Here is a 19,942-nt window from a genome sequence, read left to right on the forward strand (position 1 = left end):
CTAAAGCATCCCTGGGATAGAACAACTGCCCTGTTGTTAAAACAAGAAAGCAGAAATGTTGTACAAATAAACAACAAGGATCCTGCTAGAGTCGGGATCACCCTCACAGGGTTCAGAGGACCAGGCGCAGGTCGAGGGTCAGGGGTCATCACCTGGACTCAAGCAAGAAAACCTTGTGGTTTTGTGGTGAATATTACTGTTAGAATACGATTCTTTTGGTCACTTGAAAAGTAGAACACCTGAAATCCATGTGCAGGAGCTCCTTATAGCAACGGCTCTGCAGAAGACCGTCCTGTTGCCTCAGGGCCCTCACGCATGTGGGGGAGCAGCAGAGACAGAGCAGGGTGTCCCTCAGGAGCCCGCAGCACACGGCACGGCAAAACGGGACACGCCCAAGGCTGACTTCATGCAGCAACACATGCATAGCACAACACTGGGGGGGGGGGGGGGGCAGGACAACGGGAAGCCGGCCTGAGTGACACACACGTGATGTGAGCTGCCTGAGCCTCGGGGTTGTAGTGGGAACATATTTATTATGACACGAGTTCAAACAGACGCACGTCTGACACAAAGTCCACAGACGCAGGAACAGCACAGAAAACGAAACTGAACAAGAAGAAAACATGATGTTAAATAAAAGAGCAGAACTTGGGAATGTCAAACGTGCACAAGAAGGTCACAGCCATTTCTCACACAGCAGGTCCTGCTAGACGAGGGGGCAGACTCTCCAGGGGTTGTGCCCCAGCTGAGGGGTTGTGCCCCAGCTGAGGGGTTGTGCCCCAGCTGAGGGGTTGTGCCCCAGCTGAGGGGTTGTGCCCCAGCTGAGGGGTTGTGCCCCAGCCGAGGGGTTGTGCCCCAGCCGAGGGGTTGTGCCCCAGCCGAGGGGTTGTGCCCCAGCCGAGGGGTTGTGCCCCAGCCGAGGGGTTGTGCCCCAGCCGAGGGGTTGTGCCCCAGCCGAGGGGTTGTGCCCCAGCCGAGGGGGCAGACTCTCCAGGGCGGGGGGGGGGGGGGGGGGGGGTGTTGGAAGTGTCTCCTAAGTGCACCGAGCGGTCGCTGCATTCACTTTAGTGTAAGCAGCTCCAGAGTCTCCAGCAGGACCTTCACCCAGATGTTGGTCAGAAGGTCAGAGACAGTCACCCCCTCTACTGCACAGGAGGCACAGGAGCTACGACTCGCACGCCCCCCAGAGGCCAAATCACAGAAGTACAATCTCCAACATACACACAGCAGAGACGATAAACGCACATACATATAGTTAAAGAACCAGCAGCATCTTTCACAGTCAATCATTGTGCCTTAATTAAAGCGATCTCTCCCAGATCTCACGCAGATCTCGCCCAGATCTCAGAACACATTCAGCAGCACATTGAGTACACCAAAACAACAAAAAGTAATGGTCACATCCATGAAACAAGGTGATACAGTGTAACACAAGTGCTCATATAACTACCCATGACCAGTGGGTAATTAGTGTTCAATAGCATGTAGAAACACACACATTTATAACCCTGATCACATGACAATGCTGGGCACATTTAGAGAATGGCTCGTCTCCCTCAGCCACAGCAAACACAGAAATACTTTGCTCTCCTGTAGTTAAAGTTACTTTAGACTGGAACAGAACGTAGAAGATTTTGAATACCCAGCACGGGCACCACTTGACGTCCGATCATCACCTCTCTGTGGCCTCTCCCGTCATGAAGCTCAGATCATCTACAATCAGCTGCTCTCCTACACACACACACACACACACACAGACACAGCAAATTAGTTCCAAATGAATCGGCGTGCGGTGTGGAAAGCAAACTGCAGCCCTTAATGTGGCTAAAAGGCAACAGGGGAAGCCACTCAACACAGGCTTATTGAAACTAAGGCAGCGTGGCATTAAGATCATTCCATTTAATTATTCTGTGTTCATTTTACTTTGAAATTGTTTGCATAAAATAAAATGTAATGAAGTAGCAGGGGATCATTTTCCATCTGTGTTCAAGTAGCGATTAAATACCAGGGAGGATAACAGTGTAGAGTTACTGCATGTGGACAGACCTCCGCAGAGCTGTTGACTAGGCACAAGTTTTATTCAAAGATCACTTCAGTTTCCATATTATCCAAAGAGCAACACTGGATCTGGCAGTGACCAATCACAGACTATGTAGACATAAACTAAAGGCCAATCAGCCAATCACACCTTTTTCTCACCACACTTGTAATTAATAATTCACTGAGGTACAGAAATACTAGATTTTCCAACAGTAGGGCAGGGCAGGGTGTGTGAGGTAGAGAGTGTGAGGAAGAGGTCTAACCAGGGCAGGGCAGGGTGTGTGAGGAAGAGAGTGTGTGAGGAAGAGGTCTAACCAGGGCAGGGTGTGTGAGGAAGAGGTCTAACCAGGGCAGGGCAGGGTGTGTGAGGTAGAGAGTGTGTGAGGAAGAGGTCTAACCAGGGCAGGGTGTGTGAGGAAGAGAGTGTGTGAGGAAGAGGTCTAACCAGGGCAGGGCAGGGTGTGTGAGGAAGAGGTCTAACCAGGGCAGGGCAGGGTGTGTGAGGTAGAGAGTGTGTGAGGAAGAGGTCTAACCAGGGCAGGGTGTGTGAGGAAGAGAGTGTGTGAGGAAGAGGTCTAACCAGGGCAGGGCAGGGTGTGGGCGCTGTACTCGTGGTCCGTGGCAGCCACAGTCACCACCTCCACTTCGTCAATGTCACACTCCACCTCACTGTCACTGCTCACAGTTACCAGGTGAGGAGGCTGCTTCTGACACAGTAGCCCTGGGAAACCACACACACGGGGACACACACGGGCACACACACGGGGACACACACGGGCAGATACGGGACACACACGGGGACACACACGGGGAGATATGAGTGACTACAAGAGAGTAAAAAAAAATAACTTACAACAAACCAAAGCAGTGAACCTCCTCCCGAGAGTTCTGGGAGAAGAGAGTGGGTGATGATGTGTGACTGTGTGTGTCACCTTCATCAGGCCGTGCGGAGGAAGAGGAGGGCTCAGTACTGCTGAGCGTCAGCAGTGACTGGTGGATTTCGCTGGTGTCATCATGCTCAATGTCTACAGAGCTGTCCATCAAAAGCCCCGCCCTGAGACACAGAGGAACAGAGTCTGTGTGTACACGTGTGCATGTATATGTGTGAGTGTGTACGCACAAACATGCGTGCATGTGTGTGTGTGTGTGTGTGTGTGTGTGTGTGTGTGTTCTCTTCAGCACTCTCCCACCCCAATAGTGTCCTTGGCCTGCGTGTAAAGGGGGCGGGGCTTGTTCTCTGTGCTAAGTGCTAATCAAACCCAACACTTACCCAGTGGAGGGCGTCCTGCGGCGCTTGGCGCCTGTAGGGGGCGCCGTGTTCAGAGCAGGGAGGCTGAAAGTGTCACTGGCCGAGGCCCCGTACACACACTCATCCACTCTGGGTGTGGAGACTTTCTCTGAGGAGCAGGGGCTGCTAGCGGAGGACTTGATGGAGACCTTCAGAGCACCTGACACAACAGAGAGGAGCTACTCCACCAGCACACTGTACTGACCCCCACCTTCACCCACTCACCCTGTACTGACCCCCACCTCCACCCACTCACTCACTGTACTGACCCCCACCTCCACCCACTCACTCACTGTACTGACCCCCACCTCCACCCACTCACTCACTGTACTGACCCCCACCTCCACCCACTCACTCACTGTACTGACCCCCACCTCCACCCACTCACTCACTGTACTGACCCCCACCTTCACCCACTCACCCTGTACTGATCCCCACCTCCACCCACTCACTCACTGGACTGACCCCCACCTCCACCCACTCACCCTGTACTGACCCCCACCTCCACCCACTCACTCACTGTACTGACCCCCACCTTCACCCACTCACCCTGTACTGATCCCCACCTCCACCCACTCACTCACTGTACTGATCCCCACCTCCACCCACTCACTCACTGGACTGACCCCCACCTCCACCCACTCACTCACTGGACTGACCCCCACCTCCACCCACTCACACTTCACTGACCACCACCTCCACCCACTCACACTTCACTGACCCCCACCTCCACCCAGTCACTGTACTGAACCCCACCTCCACCCACTCACTGTACTGACCACCACCTCCTCCCACTCACTGTACTCACTGTACTGACCACCACCTCCACCCACTCACTGTACTGACCCCCAACTCCACCCACTCACTGTACTGACCCCCAACTCCACCCACTCACCCTGCACTAACTCCTGTCACTGCTGTTAAGATAACTCATGGATCGACTCACTACATTAAATACATACTAATGCGTAAGAGGCTGTGGGTGCAGGTCGTCATACCATCAGCAGGAGATGCTCCTTCTCTGGGGCAGACGGGGGGCTCCACAGACACGCCTCCTCCCTCCCCTTTCAGCTCCTTCTCACCAGCCTCCCCGGTCCTGCGCAGAGCCACACCCCCCATGGCCACGCCCCCCATGGCCCCGCCCACCTCCTGCTTGGGGGAGCCTGCCTTCTTCCCTCCTGTTATAGTCACACACACACAACCAGCTCAATGACATACAGGTTTCCTCACACACTCACACCAATAATAAAAGCAGAGTGTGAGGTGTGTGTACCATGGCGTGTGTGTCGTGAAGCTGCGTGGGTTTTGAAGAGCAGGTCCAGCTCTCTGGCCTTGCGAGCCCCTACAGGCTGAGGGTCTGCACAGAGGCCCGGGTCCAACGCGGAGCTCAACGGCGCCGCCCGCAGGTCACACGCCCCACGCGCTTCCAGCTGCCCCTTCACGTCCGACATCTTACTGCGCACCTCGGCCATCTGCGCCTTGAGGCGGCTGAGCACGCCCGAGTCCGGGGCGGTGCGGCGGACGGCCTGTGGGCGGCGCTCTCGCTCCTTACGCAGAGGGACGGCGGCTGCTGCAGGAGCAGGGGGGGGGGGGGTACAGGGTCAGAGAGGAGGCAGCGTTAGCACGCGGCTACAACCGCTACACAACTACCACCGCTACACAACTACCACCGCTACAACCGCTACACAACTACCACCGCTACACAACTACCACCGCTACACAACTACAACCGCTACACAACTACCACCGCTACACAACCGCTACACAACTACCACCGCTACACAACTACCACAGCTACAACCGCTACACAACTACCACCACTACAACCGCTACACAACTACCACCGCTACCATCTATCTGAGGTGTGAGCGTGTATCTGAGGTGTGTGAGCGTGTGCGTGTCTGAGGTGTGTGTGTATGCGTGCCTGTCTGTGGTGTGTGTGTGTGCGAGTCTGTCTGTGGTGTGTGTGTGTGTGTGTGCGTGCGCAAGTGTGCGTGCCTATCTGTGGTGTGTGTATGAGTGCTAGTTGAACAGCAGGTTGTGGAGGCGTACGCTGGTTGTGGATCAGAGAGGCAGGGGGTCGGGGCTGCACGCCCCACAGCGCCTCCATGTGGCTGCGATCCTTCAGGTCCAGCAGCTGGATCAGGATGACCGGGTCAATCTCCAGCAGGCTGGCAGAGCCTGGCCCCGCCCCTCGCCTCAGACCCCGCACACCCGCACTCGAGCCTCCTGACCACAAGGGGGAGACAACTATTACTCTCTAGTTTACCTTAGTGCAGCCAAACAAACATAAAACACAGACAACCCATTTTTGCCATCAGCATATCAAACCATGACTGTAAATTTATGATCAGTATAATTTTAATGTCTCTTCATTTTCAATGTATTCTCAATCTTTTAAGTTTATTTATTTTTTATTTGTAATTTTCACAAATGGATCACAGATGGATCAGAGAATGTAACATCCATTCTGTTGTCTATAAAGCCCCATGTAAACTGTGTTTAAGAAAACACAAATAAAGCTATGATTTATGATAAAGACATCAATATAAACACAACAGGAAATGGTGAGTTGTTTTTGAGAGCTAATAAGCGACCCACGGTGTGTGTGTGTGTGTGTGTGTGTGTGTGTGTGTGTGTGTGTTAATCACCTGCAGCCCCTATGATGTCATCCTGAAGCTCCCCCTCCTCCAGGTCCACACTCCCCCCATACTCCACATCATTCTCCCCAGACCTGGGCAAAAAGAAACATGTTAGTGCACACACACACACACACACACGGACACACACACACGGACACACACACACGGACACGGACATAATTTTGTAATAAAAAGTGGGAGGGACATGGATTCGTCGCTATTTAAATATTTGGTTTTAACCATAAAAACTGGGGGGGACCAAACCCGGCTTTTGAAAAAGTGGGGGGGACATGTCCCCCCCCCCCAAATTACGTCCGAACACAAACACAGCCAACGGCAGGAATAATATGTGAGCAATGGGCACCAGCCACAGAGCACAGGAAGAGTTCACCAGCAAAACAAGAATCAGGGACGTGAGACAACATGTGTGTGTGTGTGTGAGATGAAGAGCGTTCATACGTGTGTGTGTGTGTGTGAGATGAAGAGCGTTCATACGTGTGTGTGTGTGTGGACAGGCATTTATAAGCAGGAGGCAGCAGCTCTGATGAGTCACTCATTTCATCTGGTTTGAGAGCTCAACGTCTGTGTGTGTGTGTGTGTGTGTGTGTGTGTTTTGAGAGAGAAAGACCTGGCAGTAGCGAGCAGCACCAGCACTACATGTGAGGCTCTGACACTTCACTACAAATGCTCCCACACTATTCTACCGCCCGCCTACGCATGCACGCGCACACACACGCACGCGCACACACACGCGCGCACACACACGCGCGCACACACACACGCACACGGCTGCCCCCCTATAAAATAACGCTGTGCTTGCATGAGTCAAAACAGTGAAGAGTCTACTGGATTCAGTGACCTCCCAGGAAGAGAGGGCCGTAGGCGGGATCAGAGCTGGAGGAGGGGCCTACAGCCCCCAGGAAGAGATGGATGTAGGCGGGATCAGTGCTGGAGGAGGGGCCTACAGCTCCCAGGAAGAGATGGATGTAGGCGGGATCAGTGCTGGAGGAGGGGCCTACAGCCCCCAGGAAGAGAGGGATGTAGGCGGGATTAGGGCTGGAGGAGGGGCCTACAGCCAAACGCCACGTCGCAGGATCCGCACGCGTACAGAACCCCCCCCCCCCAGTAGAACCAGGCGCTGTGTAAACCACTGAACAACTGCCCAGAGGTCCAGAGGTCCTCAGGAAAGTGTCTCACCCCCTCAGCTCCCTTTCAGCCTCTTTATCCGCAGGACCAGACAGGCAGACAGACAGGCAGGCAGACAGCCACTGAGCTAAGAGCGCCGGGTCTCACACAGCGCCGAGGTCACAGGTCATCTCTGCCACACACACGTTCTGGGCTTGCTTTGCAGTTTGGACGCCATTTAATTTGTGACTCATATGAGCTCTATAGCCCTGTATTACATACATGACCCCAAACCTGCCTCTGTGTGTGTGTGTGTGTGTGTGTGTGTGTGTGTGTGTGTACACCACACGTTTTAAGTAACACTTGTGTGGTGTCTGAACTTGGCTATGCTGGTACTGCACCGTAACTCTGTGGTGAACATAACTAACAGGGTAGTGTGTGTCCCAGTGTATATGGACCTCACACTGTTCTTACTGAGAGCTGTAAAAATGAACAAACTGTCCTGGCGCCTCAGGGAGCGATCTGTTTTGGGCCGTGCGGAGAAGAAGACTCCTCCTCTTCCTCCTCCCGACACACGGGGACACCCTGCAACTTCACACTGCCTGCAGGTCCTCTCTCTCCCAGCTGCAGAGCGTGCACGTGCACTGTGGTGGGAAGGGCATGGTGGCGGGCATGCACGTGCACTGTGGTGGGAAGGGCATGGTGGCGGGCGTGCACGTGCACTGTGGTGGGAAGGGCATGGTGGCGGGCGTGCACGTGCACTGTGGTGGGAAGGGCATGGTGGCGGGCGTGCACGTGCACTGTGGTGGGAAGGGCATGGTGGCGGGCGTGCACGTGCACTGTGGTGGGAAGGGCATGGTGGCGGGCGTGCACGTGCTACCTACATGGTCTCCTCATCGATGTCGTTCTCCTCCGTGTTGCTGGTAGCTGTGGAGCTCCCCGATGAGCTGGTTCCGTCCAGTGGGTTGACGTCCTCGTCTCCAGTCAGACAGTCCACCTCCAGATCGCCATCGGACAACTCCTGAGAGGACCACACACACACACACACACACACACACACACACACACACACACACACAGACCAACAATCTGAGGTGCACTTTATCAGATGCCAACGCTAAGCACTCAGCAGTAGACCAAACTCAATTTCAGAGAAAACCGCATTTTTGCATTTTTAAACGTTCCCACTCAAGTGTTGTTACTACAATCAAGAAAATTATGTCAGCTTGCAAGTTCCCCCTTTTAAGCACTTGGCAGTATGATCATCATCATCGTCTGGCTCTTAAATACGCCGCCAGCTCTCTGCGAAGTCTCCTTTGAGTTTCAGTGACTCAGTGTAACCGGCCAACATGCAGAACCATCCTAGTGTGTGACACACACCCAGCAGCAGAACCGAGAGTCCAGCTGCCCCCCAGGCCGATGTGACAGGCTGCCCCCCAGGCCGATGTGACAGGCTGCCCCCCAGGCTGCTCATCGTAGCCCTTACGTTGGAATCATCATGCTGGGTCTTCTCATCCTCTTCCTCTTCCTCCTCTTCCTCCTTGGTGTCCGTAGCAGGTGGATGGTGGCCCTCGTCCACGGCGGCTCTCTTGTCCGGCCGCGAGTCGCGTCCTGATGGTCCGGAGGCGGCGGGGGTGGGCGGACAAAGGCGACCATCTGGGGGGGAGGAGCTTCGAGACTTCTGCCGCCGAAACAGCTCGATGGCCAACCTCTGCTCGACAGCACAGGACAACGTTTGGCCCAGGGGTCACACATGGCATGAACACACACACACACACACCCTTAAGTTGTGTTGTATGAAACACATGAATTACAGAACGGCTGATCTCAGCAGGGCTCGGACCTGTGGCGGGCCTGCACACACCTCTTTGAGGTTATTGATCTGCTGAATGTAGCTGTTCTGGGCTGCCTCCAGCTGGGAGATGTACCAGTACTGATCACGACACTTCTGGAAGAAAGTGGGAGATCGCACCTGATACCTGCACAGGAACAGAGCACTTCAGGACGCTGCTTCAGACAACACGGACAGCAACCATCGTGCTCCGAGTGGGGTCTCCACCTGCGAGGCCCCGCCCACCTGAGGATGAGGGTGTCGTTCTGCATGTTGAGGTAGCCCTCGCTGGCCAGGAGGTCCAGGCGGAAGAAGCGGTTGTAGCCCCAGCACTCCCCCACCTCGAAGTCAGAGGCAAACTCACGGATGATGTTCTTGGAGGGGTCGCTAGAGGCCTGGTGCACCATCTCCACCCGGTATTCATACCTGCGTGAGAGAGGGGGGTCGTGAGAGGCACGTGAGAGGCACGTGAGGCCAGCAGGCAGGGGACATCAGAGTGGACTTACTTGGACGTCTCGGGGAGACCGGCCGACAGCTCCAGAAAGACGGAGAGATAGTTTCCACGAACGACGCCGTTACCGTCCTAAAAAAATAACAATAAAAAGTCTCTCAATAATACTCATTAGGGCTGGGGTGACTGGGGACATGGGAAAGGGGGTCAAAGTTCACTGCTTACGGGATAAACCTTCAGCCTCCAGCAGAGCCCGGACACCTGGAGCGGAGGGCTGTACACAGGATCAGCTCTCTGCCTCAGAGTACTGCGTACACACACACGCACACACACGCACGCACACGCACGCACACGCACGCACACGCACGCACACGCACTATATATAAAAAGGAAAACGAAAAACATTTTCACTATAAAAATCTGGAAGATTAGATGGTGTTGAGAATTCCTACCTGAAATTTGCAAGGATGAAGGTGCTGGAGTCGTAAGCAGGAACCAGTTCACTGAAGGGAGAGAGACAGCAGGACCTGGGTGAGACCAGGCAACGCTGGTGTCCACATCAGCCCAGGTCCTGCAGCGGCACTCTGTGGCCACTGGATCAGGTTCACCCAACACCTGCTCCCATTCACGCTTTACCCCGCTCAACACTGGTCAGTTTGTGACACCAGAACCACGTCACCCGTTAAACAGGGTTCTTGCAGGTTTCAGTGAGTTAAATTTAAGACTTTTTTAAGACCTTTTAAGACCATTCTCAGTGAAATTTAAGACCAACACAACATATTACCACAAACAATCCAATGATCCCAGATACTCTTAAAACATTTTATTTTGATTAATTTAGTTACAGGATTACATTAATTCAATATTAAAACAGATAATCAAAATAGTAACATTCTCAACCCAAGCAACCTTACCAACACAACACTAGCATATCTACATACAACCTCACCCTACATATCTCTGAGTTCTTCCTTTTCAGTACCAATCTCAGCATTTGACTTGGAAAGGAGCTGAGCCATCTTGGATCCAGCCTTGCCCTCAGCTTCTTCTGCAAGAGAATCTGCCACTCTAGCAAGACAAGTGGATACGTCTTCCAAGCTTTTCTTCCTTTTCTTAAGGTCCTCTAAAGACTGCTCAGTCAGCTCTCTTTTCTGGCTCTGGGATTCCTTTTCTTTCCTGATTCATTCCTGATCCAGAAAGAGTCAGTATTTTGACCGTGCTGCACCCACAGATGCTAATAGTTCCTTGGTGAGGGGAACCTGTGACACCTCCATGCATTGTGACAGTCACATATGAGTCTGTGTGTGCCAGTTGTGTCCTCTTGCATGTTTTTTGCCTCCACCTCCTTGTTGGAAAATAAGAAATAAAAAGATAGACGTACACCATCAAATTAAATAATCATACACACATTATACATTTAACAACATGTAGATTCAGCCTATCTTCAAGTATGTCTAAGGCATGGTTTGACCAAAATCCTCACACCCTGCAGCTGATAAAATTTATTAAATGTTACATTTTGGTTAAATTACTGAAATAAATGAAATTATAAAATTAACTAATTAAATAAAGGCTCAGAATTTTCTTTCCCCAGGCCATCTGTATCTTAAAACACACAAAACTTTTTTAACCCCCTACCTTCTTTTCTATTTATTATCCCGATGAAACCAACTTACTTTGTCTAGCCATGCTTAATATGAATTTGAATGTTAACATTGAAAACGTTGGGACACTACCTGTTTTTACCCTATGTATATATGCCCACTAAAAGGCAATACATCAGTACAATGTAAATAAAACCATGTGCAATCCATGAAACAGAGCATGGGACAGTGGAACATGTTTCAAAACATGACATAACCCATCTACAGGGCATAGTTGTTTTTTTTTTTTACATTTTACATGATTTAACACAGTAAATATATTTTTATTTCCTCTAGCTGGGATTTAGCATGCGTTGAAACATTTCTCTAACTCAATGCCATGGACAATACATGGTTCTGAGATGTTTTTGTATTGTAGCCTAATTGTATAATAAATGGTTAACACATTGAAAAGAAGACTGTGGAGCATAAGTAAGGATCACTTACTTTGATAAATTTTGGTAGATCCTGCGCTGTTTCATGGCCCATGAAATGAGAGCCCATGTACCTCGATTGCACATATCCATTGCTCCAGAACCGAACATGAAGATCCAGCTGTTTGGATTTTGTGGTTGAATTAAAGCTTTCATCGAACATTAACACATACGGCCCGGTAAGAGCGTATCAACTCTCTCTTGATGAAGTCTGCCAAGCCAAATCTAGCTATATATGCGATTTGTTTAGCCCACACGAAAACTTTTTCGCGATATTCGAACCAGGGAACATTGCCGTCACTCTATCCTAATGTAGCCCGAATATCATTAGCCGAAGCACTAGTGATACTGCGGTGGAGTCCGGCGGGACCCAGCACTGACGATAGCGAAGACGGCGGGGATGAGGCACAAAATTGCGTGAAGGCTTTTCGTGACAAGGGCCGTTTCCTGCCTGCGGTTATTATGGGTTTTGTAGTTTAATTAATTAACACGTACCAACACCTGTAGCCGCGCACAAACACAGACAACACAGAACTGACTTCCGGACGTTTCGATTAAACTACACTTTTCTAAAATTAACTAAGGTAAAATTTTAAGACCTGACTAAATTAAATTTAAGACCTTGGATGAAAATCTGGCTGTTTTTTAAGTCTTTTAAGGCCTTAAATTTAAAGTTTTGAATTTCAGACATTTTAAGACTTTTTAAGACCCCGCGGGAACCCTGTTAAAGTCTGCGCAGTGAACCACAGCAGTTACACTGGCAGACCTGATGTATAACTGTATGAGATGTGTTGCACACGTGTACGAGGGCCGTGTGGCGTGCTGCACACGTGTACGAGGGCCGTGTACGAGGGCCGTGTGAAGAGCATACAATATGTGCACAAGCATGATCACATGTGGTGAATATACTACATGTACACAAGCATGATCACGTGTGGTGAATATACTACATGTACACAAGCATGATCACGTGTGGTGAATATACTACATGTACACAAGCATGATCGCGTGTGGTGAATATAACTACATGTACACAAGCATGATCGCGTGTGGTGAATATTACTACATGTGCACAAGCATGATCGCGTGTGGTGAATATTACTACATGTGCACAAGCATGATCGCGTGTGGTGAGTATACTATATGTGCACAAGCATGATCGCGTGTGGTGAATATTACTACATGTGCACAAGCATGATCGCGTGTGGTGAGTATACTACATGTGCACAAGCATGATCGCGTGTGGTGAGTATACTATATGTGCACAAGCATGATCGCGTGTGATGAATATTACTACATGTGCACAAGCATGATCGCGTGTGGTGAGTATACTACATGTGCACAAGCATGATCGCGTGTGGTGAGTATACTATATGTGCACAAGCACGATCGCGTGTGGTGAGTATACTATATGTGCACAAGCACGATCGCGTGTGGTGAATATACTATATGTGCACAGGCACGATCGCGTGTAGTGAATATACTATATGTGCACAAGCACGATCGCGCGTGGTGAATATACTATATGTGCACAAGCACGATCCCTACAGCTGTGCTGTTGTGCCCTACCTGGTGAAGTCAGGGGGGACAGGTGTGGTGACGAAGGACTGCATGGGCTTCCTGTGGACCTGCTGGAACATGAGGAGGATCTCTGGGCTTTTACAGATCAGCTCACTCTTACTGCACGACCGCAGCTGGTGGGGGGCACAGAAATACACACAACACATGACTAACACCCCACACGCTGCATCACAGATCATTCACAACATACTTAAAACACTTGGGGATGTGGAGGTGGTGTGTGTGTGTGTGTGTGTGTGTGTGTGTGTGTGTGTGTGTGTGGGGGGTCTGGGTTTGAGTTTAGTTACGGAGGGGCCTGGGGCAGGAAGATGGTGGGGGCTGTGCTGTGCTGGGTGGGTGTGGTCTGGGTTTGAGTTTAGTGTCTCCCACACCTGATGCTCCACCTCCTGCAGCAGAGACTCCAGCAGCTCGGTCTCCTGGGTCAGAGAGGTCTTCTGGCCTGGCGGACAAGGGGTTCAGCATAAGAAGTGCAGACCTAAAGCAGCGTGAACTGTGTGTGGAGGGAGAGAGCGCAGGTGTTACCCATGAGAGTGATGAGCTTGTTCTTGAGCTGGTTATCCAGCCGCGCGATCATCATCTCCACAGCGTTCCGGATCTCACGCACACGCTCATCCTTCGCCCCACGCACCGCCTCCACGTTCTTCTCCTGGAGACCACACACACACACACACACACACACACACACACACACACACACACACACGAGTTCAAATTTGTCATAGCCTTGTATATTTACACCATCAAAGGCACTGAAAGCTTTGTTATTCTGCTGGAGACTGATCAGGGTGTAAGAACTACTGCCCCCTGGTGTAATGTTTTTGCTCTGCTGCCCTGCTGCAGAACTAGGAGCAGGTAGGAACCCCAAAGGCACGTGGCACCTCCAGCCGTTCAACAGCAGCTCTGCTGAGCTGTACTGCCCCGGTTCCTGAAGCTCCACACACAACACCTCTCATGTCCTAATTCAACCTTGTTAGAAAGGAATCTGTGCTAAGTGCTTGCTGGCTGGAAAAGACGCATCAGCCACTGGGACCACTCAGACATCTGGTTCTGCAACTGGTGCTCTTAAGGGTTCTTAGAAGCCCTACAGAGTGTAGCAGGCAGGGCATGGGCGGGGTCAGGAACACCCAGGATGCAGGGTGTCACGCCCTGTGGGAGGAGCAACTCACCACTTCCTGCACAAGGCTGATGAGCTCCATCAGACGGCGGCGGAGTTTGGCCACCTCCTCGTTCACCTTGGTGACGTGCTGCTCATAGATCTCAGCCAGCGGTTTAAAGGTATGTCCCCCGTGCTGAGAGGAGACAGCACAGTTGAGCACAGTTGAACGCCACGAACCGTGACACAAACACGGCCCGGGGGCGGAGTCACCCGCTCCAGTCACTCACCATGCCCCCCCACAGAGCGCACTGGTGACAGATACACTTCTTACACGTCCAGCAGAACACACTGAGCTTCTCGTGGTGGTTTTCACATCTGTAAGAAACGTCAATGTTGAATTGACCAGGTGATACTGTGCTTACTCATTATAAGGTTGTTTTTCAATTGGATGTCTGGTTTAGGGAAAAAAAAAAAACAGCAAATAATCTATAAAGAACTTTTTGAAAACAGTGAAAAAAGCTGTACGTGTTGAGTGTAATGGGTGGGGTTAAGTGAGTAGGGTGAAGGTGTAAGGGGCGTGGCCAGAGGAAGTGTGAAGGTCAAAGGGGCGTGTCCAGCTCACTTGTCCTTGTCGTTCTCCTCGTGTTTGGAGAGATTACAGAGCTGCAGTGTGTCCAGCTGCTGAGTCACTTCCTCCGCCCAGCGACAGTTCACCAACTCTCTCAGCTGCAGGGGAGCCCTGGAGAGAGAGAGAGAGACACACACACACACACACACACACACACACACGAAAACAGCACAACCCAGATGACCCGTGTGCTTGGAAATTCTTCACCAGGGTTAAACAGCAAACAAAGCATTAAAGGTCCTGGAAGTTGTTTATATGAGGGTTTATATTACTGTAAAGGGGGGGGGGGTGTATGCAGGGTAAGATTGAGGCTTCCATCTCCACAGTGACTAAACCCTCCTCAAATGAGATTCCATTAGCGTACCTAATCAATGCATGTCTAAAATAAACTCCCTGTGAAGACAATGCTGATAAAGATCGATGCGTAAAGCCCTGGTTTCTGTGCATGGTTACAGTTCTTATAGCCCCCTTCACATGTCGTCACTACAACTAGAGAGCTCCATCAGACCCTCGAATATAGAGTCAGGAAAACCTACCGGCAGTGTGGACACTGGGCTCTCTGCTCCGTCAGCCAACGCTGCCGCCACACACACACACACACACACACACACACACACACACACACACACACACACACACACAAACACACACACACAAAAGAAGAAAGTTTGTGCCTTTAGACTTAAAAATAGTTGCTCTGAAGTCCTGGTTCACTTAGGGCGTACTCACACTAGGGTCTGTGATCCGGGCCCGGTTTCCTGCCGAAGCACGGTTCGTTTGACTAGTGTGATCGCTATACGTGCCCAGGCCCGCTTGGTGCCTCGTGTGATTGGTTCATTTTGCCAGAACGCCTAGTGTGAGTACGCCCTTAGTGTTCACACTCACATTTGTAGTCCTGGTTCACTTATTGTTCACACTGACATTTGTAGTCCTGTTCACTTAGTGTTCACACTCACATTTGCCATCAGCCCAAAGTCAATCAATACGTCTCATCCTGATTAAACAGCTTTTATAATGTTTTCATATTTTGTGGGCTAAATGTGCACATGGGAGTCACGCACGTGAAGGTTGTGCATGTGGCATCCCCTGACATTTCCACACTCGTTAAAGAGGAGTCTGACCTCTCTACTCCTCACTCGTTAAGGAGGAGTCTGACCTCTCTACTCCTCACTCGTTAAGGAGGAGTCTGACCTCTCTACTCCTCACTCGTTAAGGAGGAGTCTGACCTCTCTACTCCTCACACGTTAAGGAGGAGTCTGACCTCTCTACTCCTCACACGTTAAGGAGGAGTCTGACCTCACTACTCCTCACACGTTAAGGAGGAGTCTGACCTCACTACTCCTCACTCGTTAAGGAGGAGTCTGACCTCTCTACTCCTCACTCGTTAAGGAGGAGTCTGACCTCTCTACTCCTCACTCGTTAAGGAGGAGTCTGACCTCTCTACTCCTCACTCGTTAAGGAGGAGTCTGACCTCACTACTCCTCACTCGTTAAGGAGGAGTCTGACCTCACTACTCCTCACTCGTTAAGGAGGAGTCTGACCTCACTACTCCTCACTCGTTAAGGAGGAGTCTGACCTCACTACTCCTCACTCGTTAAGGAGGAGTTTGACCTCACTACTCCTCACTCGTTAAGGAGGAGTCTGACCTCACTACTCCTCACTCGTTAAGGAGGAGTCTGACCTCACTACTCCTCACTCGTTAAGGAGGAGTCTGACCTCTCTACTCCTCACTCGTTAAGGAGGAGTCTGACCTCTCTACTCCTCACTCGTTAAGGAGGAGTCTGACCTCTCTACTCCTCACTCGTTAAGGAGGAGTCTGACCTCTCTACTCCTCACTCGTTAAGGAGGAGTCTGACCTCTCTACTCCTCACTCGTTAAGGAGGAGTCTGACCTCTCTACTCCTCACTCGTTAAGGAGGAGTCTGACCTCTCTACTCCTCACTCGTTAAGGAGGAGTCTGACCTCTCTACTCCTCACTCGTTAAGGAGGAGTCTGACCTCTCTACTCCTCACTCGTTAAGGAGGAGTCTGACCTCTCTACTCCTCACTCGTTAAGGAGGAGTCTGACCTCTCTACTCCTCACTCGTTAAGGAGGAGTCTGATCTCACTACTCCTCACACGTTAAGGAGGAGTCTGATCTCACTACTGATCCTCGTTTTGTCCTCTGCTGTTTTTCAGGACTACCACTCTGCCTTCTCTCAGGGTTTAGGGTCGTATCTGTGCTATGTTCAAACTTCAAATGAACCACATCAGAATTTTTCTGGAAGTTGGCCGAGACTGACCTGCTCTGGGTTCTTTGGTTCACTTATCTGGTGTGCTCCAGAGTTTAAACGTGAGCATTCAAACTTGCGTTAATCACCCACACTAACAGAGCATTCACGCCAAGCCTGGTTTTAACTGAACCAAAAGCCACCAAGACTGACCACACCCTAAAGCCTTCCTCCTCACATTGAGTGTGAGGTGTGTGGGTGTGTGTGTGTACTAACCCGTATGCAGCTGAAGCAGCAGAGTTTGGAGCAGTGAGGACACAGACGGGCGTCCCGCAGCTTCTCCATACAAATGAAGCAGCGAAACACTTCAGCAATACTCTACACAGGAGGGAGAGAGACACAGCTCAGTACACACACACACACACACGACTAACACACTCACTCCAGAACTACTCAGTGCACGCGCGCACACACACACACACACACCACATCACAGAGTAGCTCACTTATACCAGAGGCTCTCAGCACACGCACACATGGCACAGAGTAACACTTACAGCAGAGCCACTCAATGTATACACACACACACACACACACACACACACACACACACACACACACACACACACACAATGTACACACTCAGGCTAGAGCTGCCTAAAACAGTGCAAACACAATGCAAAGTAATACACTACCTAACAATGTAGTGCTTGCAAACCCAGTTCAACTGTACTTTTTAAACCAGGATCAATCACAATGATCTCAGGGCCTGTCTTTCTTTTAATAATGTTTAATGTATAATTTGGTATTAGTAATGATTCTGCTAACTGGATCACATTTTGTGGCAAAAACGTGCACAAAATGACATTTTCTGTACTCATGCAAACTTGCTCAAACTAGTTCAGTTGTCCCCAGCCGTTAACCCAGTTTCCTGGGATGCTGCTAATGCTATTCATGTCACAAGCGTTTGACATGTAATGCAGACCACAGGGGGGTTGATGTTCAGAGCTTTAATCTGTAATAGTAACGGGTCAAAGATTCTCTGTGATTTGGTAGCTGTATGCATGTATAAAGCCAAAACAATTATGCTAATACCAAACATGACACACGTTTGCAAGTGTATTTCTCTAGAAATATTTGTTTATTTTTTTAATAATTAAGCATATCAGTACTGGACAACACAAAATTCATGTTTGCACATGAATGCTGCTCTGTGATATTTGTTTTGCTGGTATGTGAAGCATTTGTATTTTTTAACATCAATTTTCCCACGGACTGCAGATGAAAATTAGACACGTAGTTCAAACGTGGCATATTTTCAACATGCCATAAGGATGCTGATTGAAACGTGTCAGCCCTGTGAAATGAAGGAAGCAGAACTGGGTGTAAAACGAGCCCCGTTGATTAAACATACCTCCACACTCATACATATCAGTTGAACATACCTCCACACTCATACATATCAGTTGAACATACCTCCACACTCATACATATCAGTTGAACATACCTCCACACTCATACATATCAGTTGAACATACCTCCACACTCATACATATCAGTTGAACATACCTCCACACTCATACATATCAGTTGAACATACCTCCACACTCATACATGTCAGTTGAACATACCTCCACACTCATACATATCAGTTGAACATACCTCCACACTCATACATATCAGTTGAACATACCTCCACACTCATACATATCAGTTGAACATACCTCCACACTCTGCTCGTCCATGTCAGCCAGGGTGAAGGTCTGAGGTCTGTGGTCGTTGAGATTCCCTCCAGCAGCCAGGACACAGCAGAAGAAAACCTGCATGTAATAGAAATATTCTCTTTATCTACCAGTGCAGAAATATCACCAAATCACCAATATATGCCACATACTCGGTTAGACGTGCTAGTAACTATACATGTTCAATATTTAGTAAAGATAAAAGCCCAGAGATGAACGACAGGTGGACCGATACGACTCCCAGGCCTTTCACTGCGTTTTGTAGGCAGGTGAGTGTGAGTGTGTGTTCACATTTAACTAACACACACTGGCCAGCTACTCACTGCTCCAAGATCAGGTTTGTGAAGACAATATTAGTGTTCTTCAGAGAATAAATGCACTAAAGCCAAATAAGCTGTGTGAACACCTAAACTACACACACATCAGGGAGAATTAGCCAGCTAGCAGCGTTAGCTCCTGCTAGCCTGAGTGCTAACACCAACTACCTCAGCTAGCTTAGCCAGCTAGCTTTACGTTGACTCTGGCTGGCCACCTCCAACGTTTCACAGAGCAATAAAAATACACATTTACCTTAAAATGCTGCTTTTTACGGTGAAATTACGGTTAACAGTTAAAATCCCCGCCCGGTGTTAGCGGACTCGTTAGCTGACCGGCTAAGCTACACACCGCGCGCACATAAACATCCGATGCGACGTTCGCTTGTCAGGTTTCTGTCGCCATAGGAGACCGTCTCCACCGCTCTCGTGGGTCGCCGAGATTCACATCGACCAATGGCGACCGTGCTTCTGAGGGAGGGGCGGGGTTGTCTGCGACGAGACACGCCCACCTCGTCAAAGCCGCATCTGCGCCGCGCTGCAGCCGAACCCCGCAGAGCTGTGGACTCAACCGGCTCAGGGCTTTATTCAAAAAGTGGAGCACGTCCTTGAAGCAGCGGACTCAGATGTAGGCTACACTGGAGGTTATGCACGGGGAAAATAGATTGTAAATAATCGATTTACGTGTATTAAATGTTACACATGACTACTGTAAAAATATCAGATGTAGAAACAGAACTTCAAGGCTGAAATCATCTCGGAGCAAATGCAAAGACGGTACTGAAGAGAGAAATAGGAGAAGACCCGTTTGCTTCCCTCCCCCGGGGGACACTGACCCATATTCTAGGAGTCTGGAGACAGGTAACAGCCAGGGACAGGCCAACATCAGGCGGACGGGGGGACTTATTAAATGGACCAT

At 50.2% G+C, this 19,942-nt stretch overlaps 1 protein-coding gene across 4 annotated transcripts; it reads right to left on the reverse strand.

Moving 5' to 3' along the window:
- Window positions 1-1,019: 1,019 nt before the first annotated feature.
- trim37 (tripartite motif containing 37) lies at window positions 1,020-19,547 on the reverse strand. 4 transcript variants are annotated; one of them, XM_077019466.1, is made up of 25 exons: window positions 19,280-19,547; window positions 18,692-18,787; window positions 17,244-17,345; window positions 15,296-15,336; window positions 14,754-14,870; window positions 14,419-14,506; window positions 14,202-14,324; window positions 13,558-13,681; window positions 13,323-13,474; window positions 13,024-13,148; window positions 9,830-9,880; window positions 9,603-9,684; window positions 9,433-9,509; window positions 9,173-9,352; window positions 8,960-9,074; window positions 8,582-8,806; window positions 7,980-8,116; window positions 5,980-6,062; window positions 5,381-5,557; window positions 4,602-4,895; window positions 4,327-4,506; window positions 3,311-3,488; window positions 2,973-3,094; window positions 2,621-2,761; window positions 1,020-1,731 (listed from the first exon to the last, which is right to left on the reverse strand). In XM_077019466.1, the coding sequence occupies exons 2-25, from the start codon at window positions 18,710-18,712 to the stop codon at window positions 1,673-1,675; spliced, it is 2,994 nt and encodes a 997-aa protein (XP_076875581.1). In that variant the 5' UTR covers window positions 18,713-18,787; window positions 19,280-19,547; the 3' UTR covers window positions 1,020-1,672. The 4 variants fall into 4 exon arrangements, with proteins under 4 accessions (XP_076875581.1, XP_076875580.1, XP_076875584.1 ...); XM_077019465.1 differs by having other exon boundaries at window positions 4,602-4,898; window positions 19,280-19,543; XM_077019469.1 differs by having other exon boundaries at window positions 13,407-13,474; window positions 19,280-19,541.
- Between the last annotated feature and the right edge of the window lie 395 nt (window positions 19,548-19,942).

This window comes from Brachyhypopomus gauderio, chromosome 10, assembly GCF_052324685.1.
Source record: "Brachyhypopomus gauderio isolate BG-103 chromosome 10, BGAUD_0.2, whole genome shotgun sequence".
Taxonomy (NCBI): domain Eukaryota; kingdom Metazoa; phylum Chordata; class Actinopteri; order Gymnotiformes; family Hypopomidae; genus Brachyhypopomus; species Brachyhypopomus gauderio.

Excerpts from the sequence above, each read along its gene's own strand:
- trim37 (XM_077019465.1), bottom strand. The coding sequence starts at position 18,712 with ATGGACGAGCAGAGTGTGGAG. Across the intron at positions 9,353-9,432 it reads GGTCTCCCCGAGACGTCCAA|GTATGAATACCGGGTGGAGA; the intron begins GTAAGTCCACTC and ends TCTCTCACGCAG. Across the intron at positions 6,063-7,979 it reads GACATCGATGAGGAGACCAT|GTCTGGGGAGAATGATGTGG; the intron begins GTAGGTAGCACG and ends CTTTTTGCCCAG.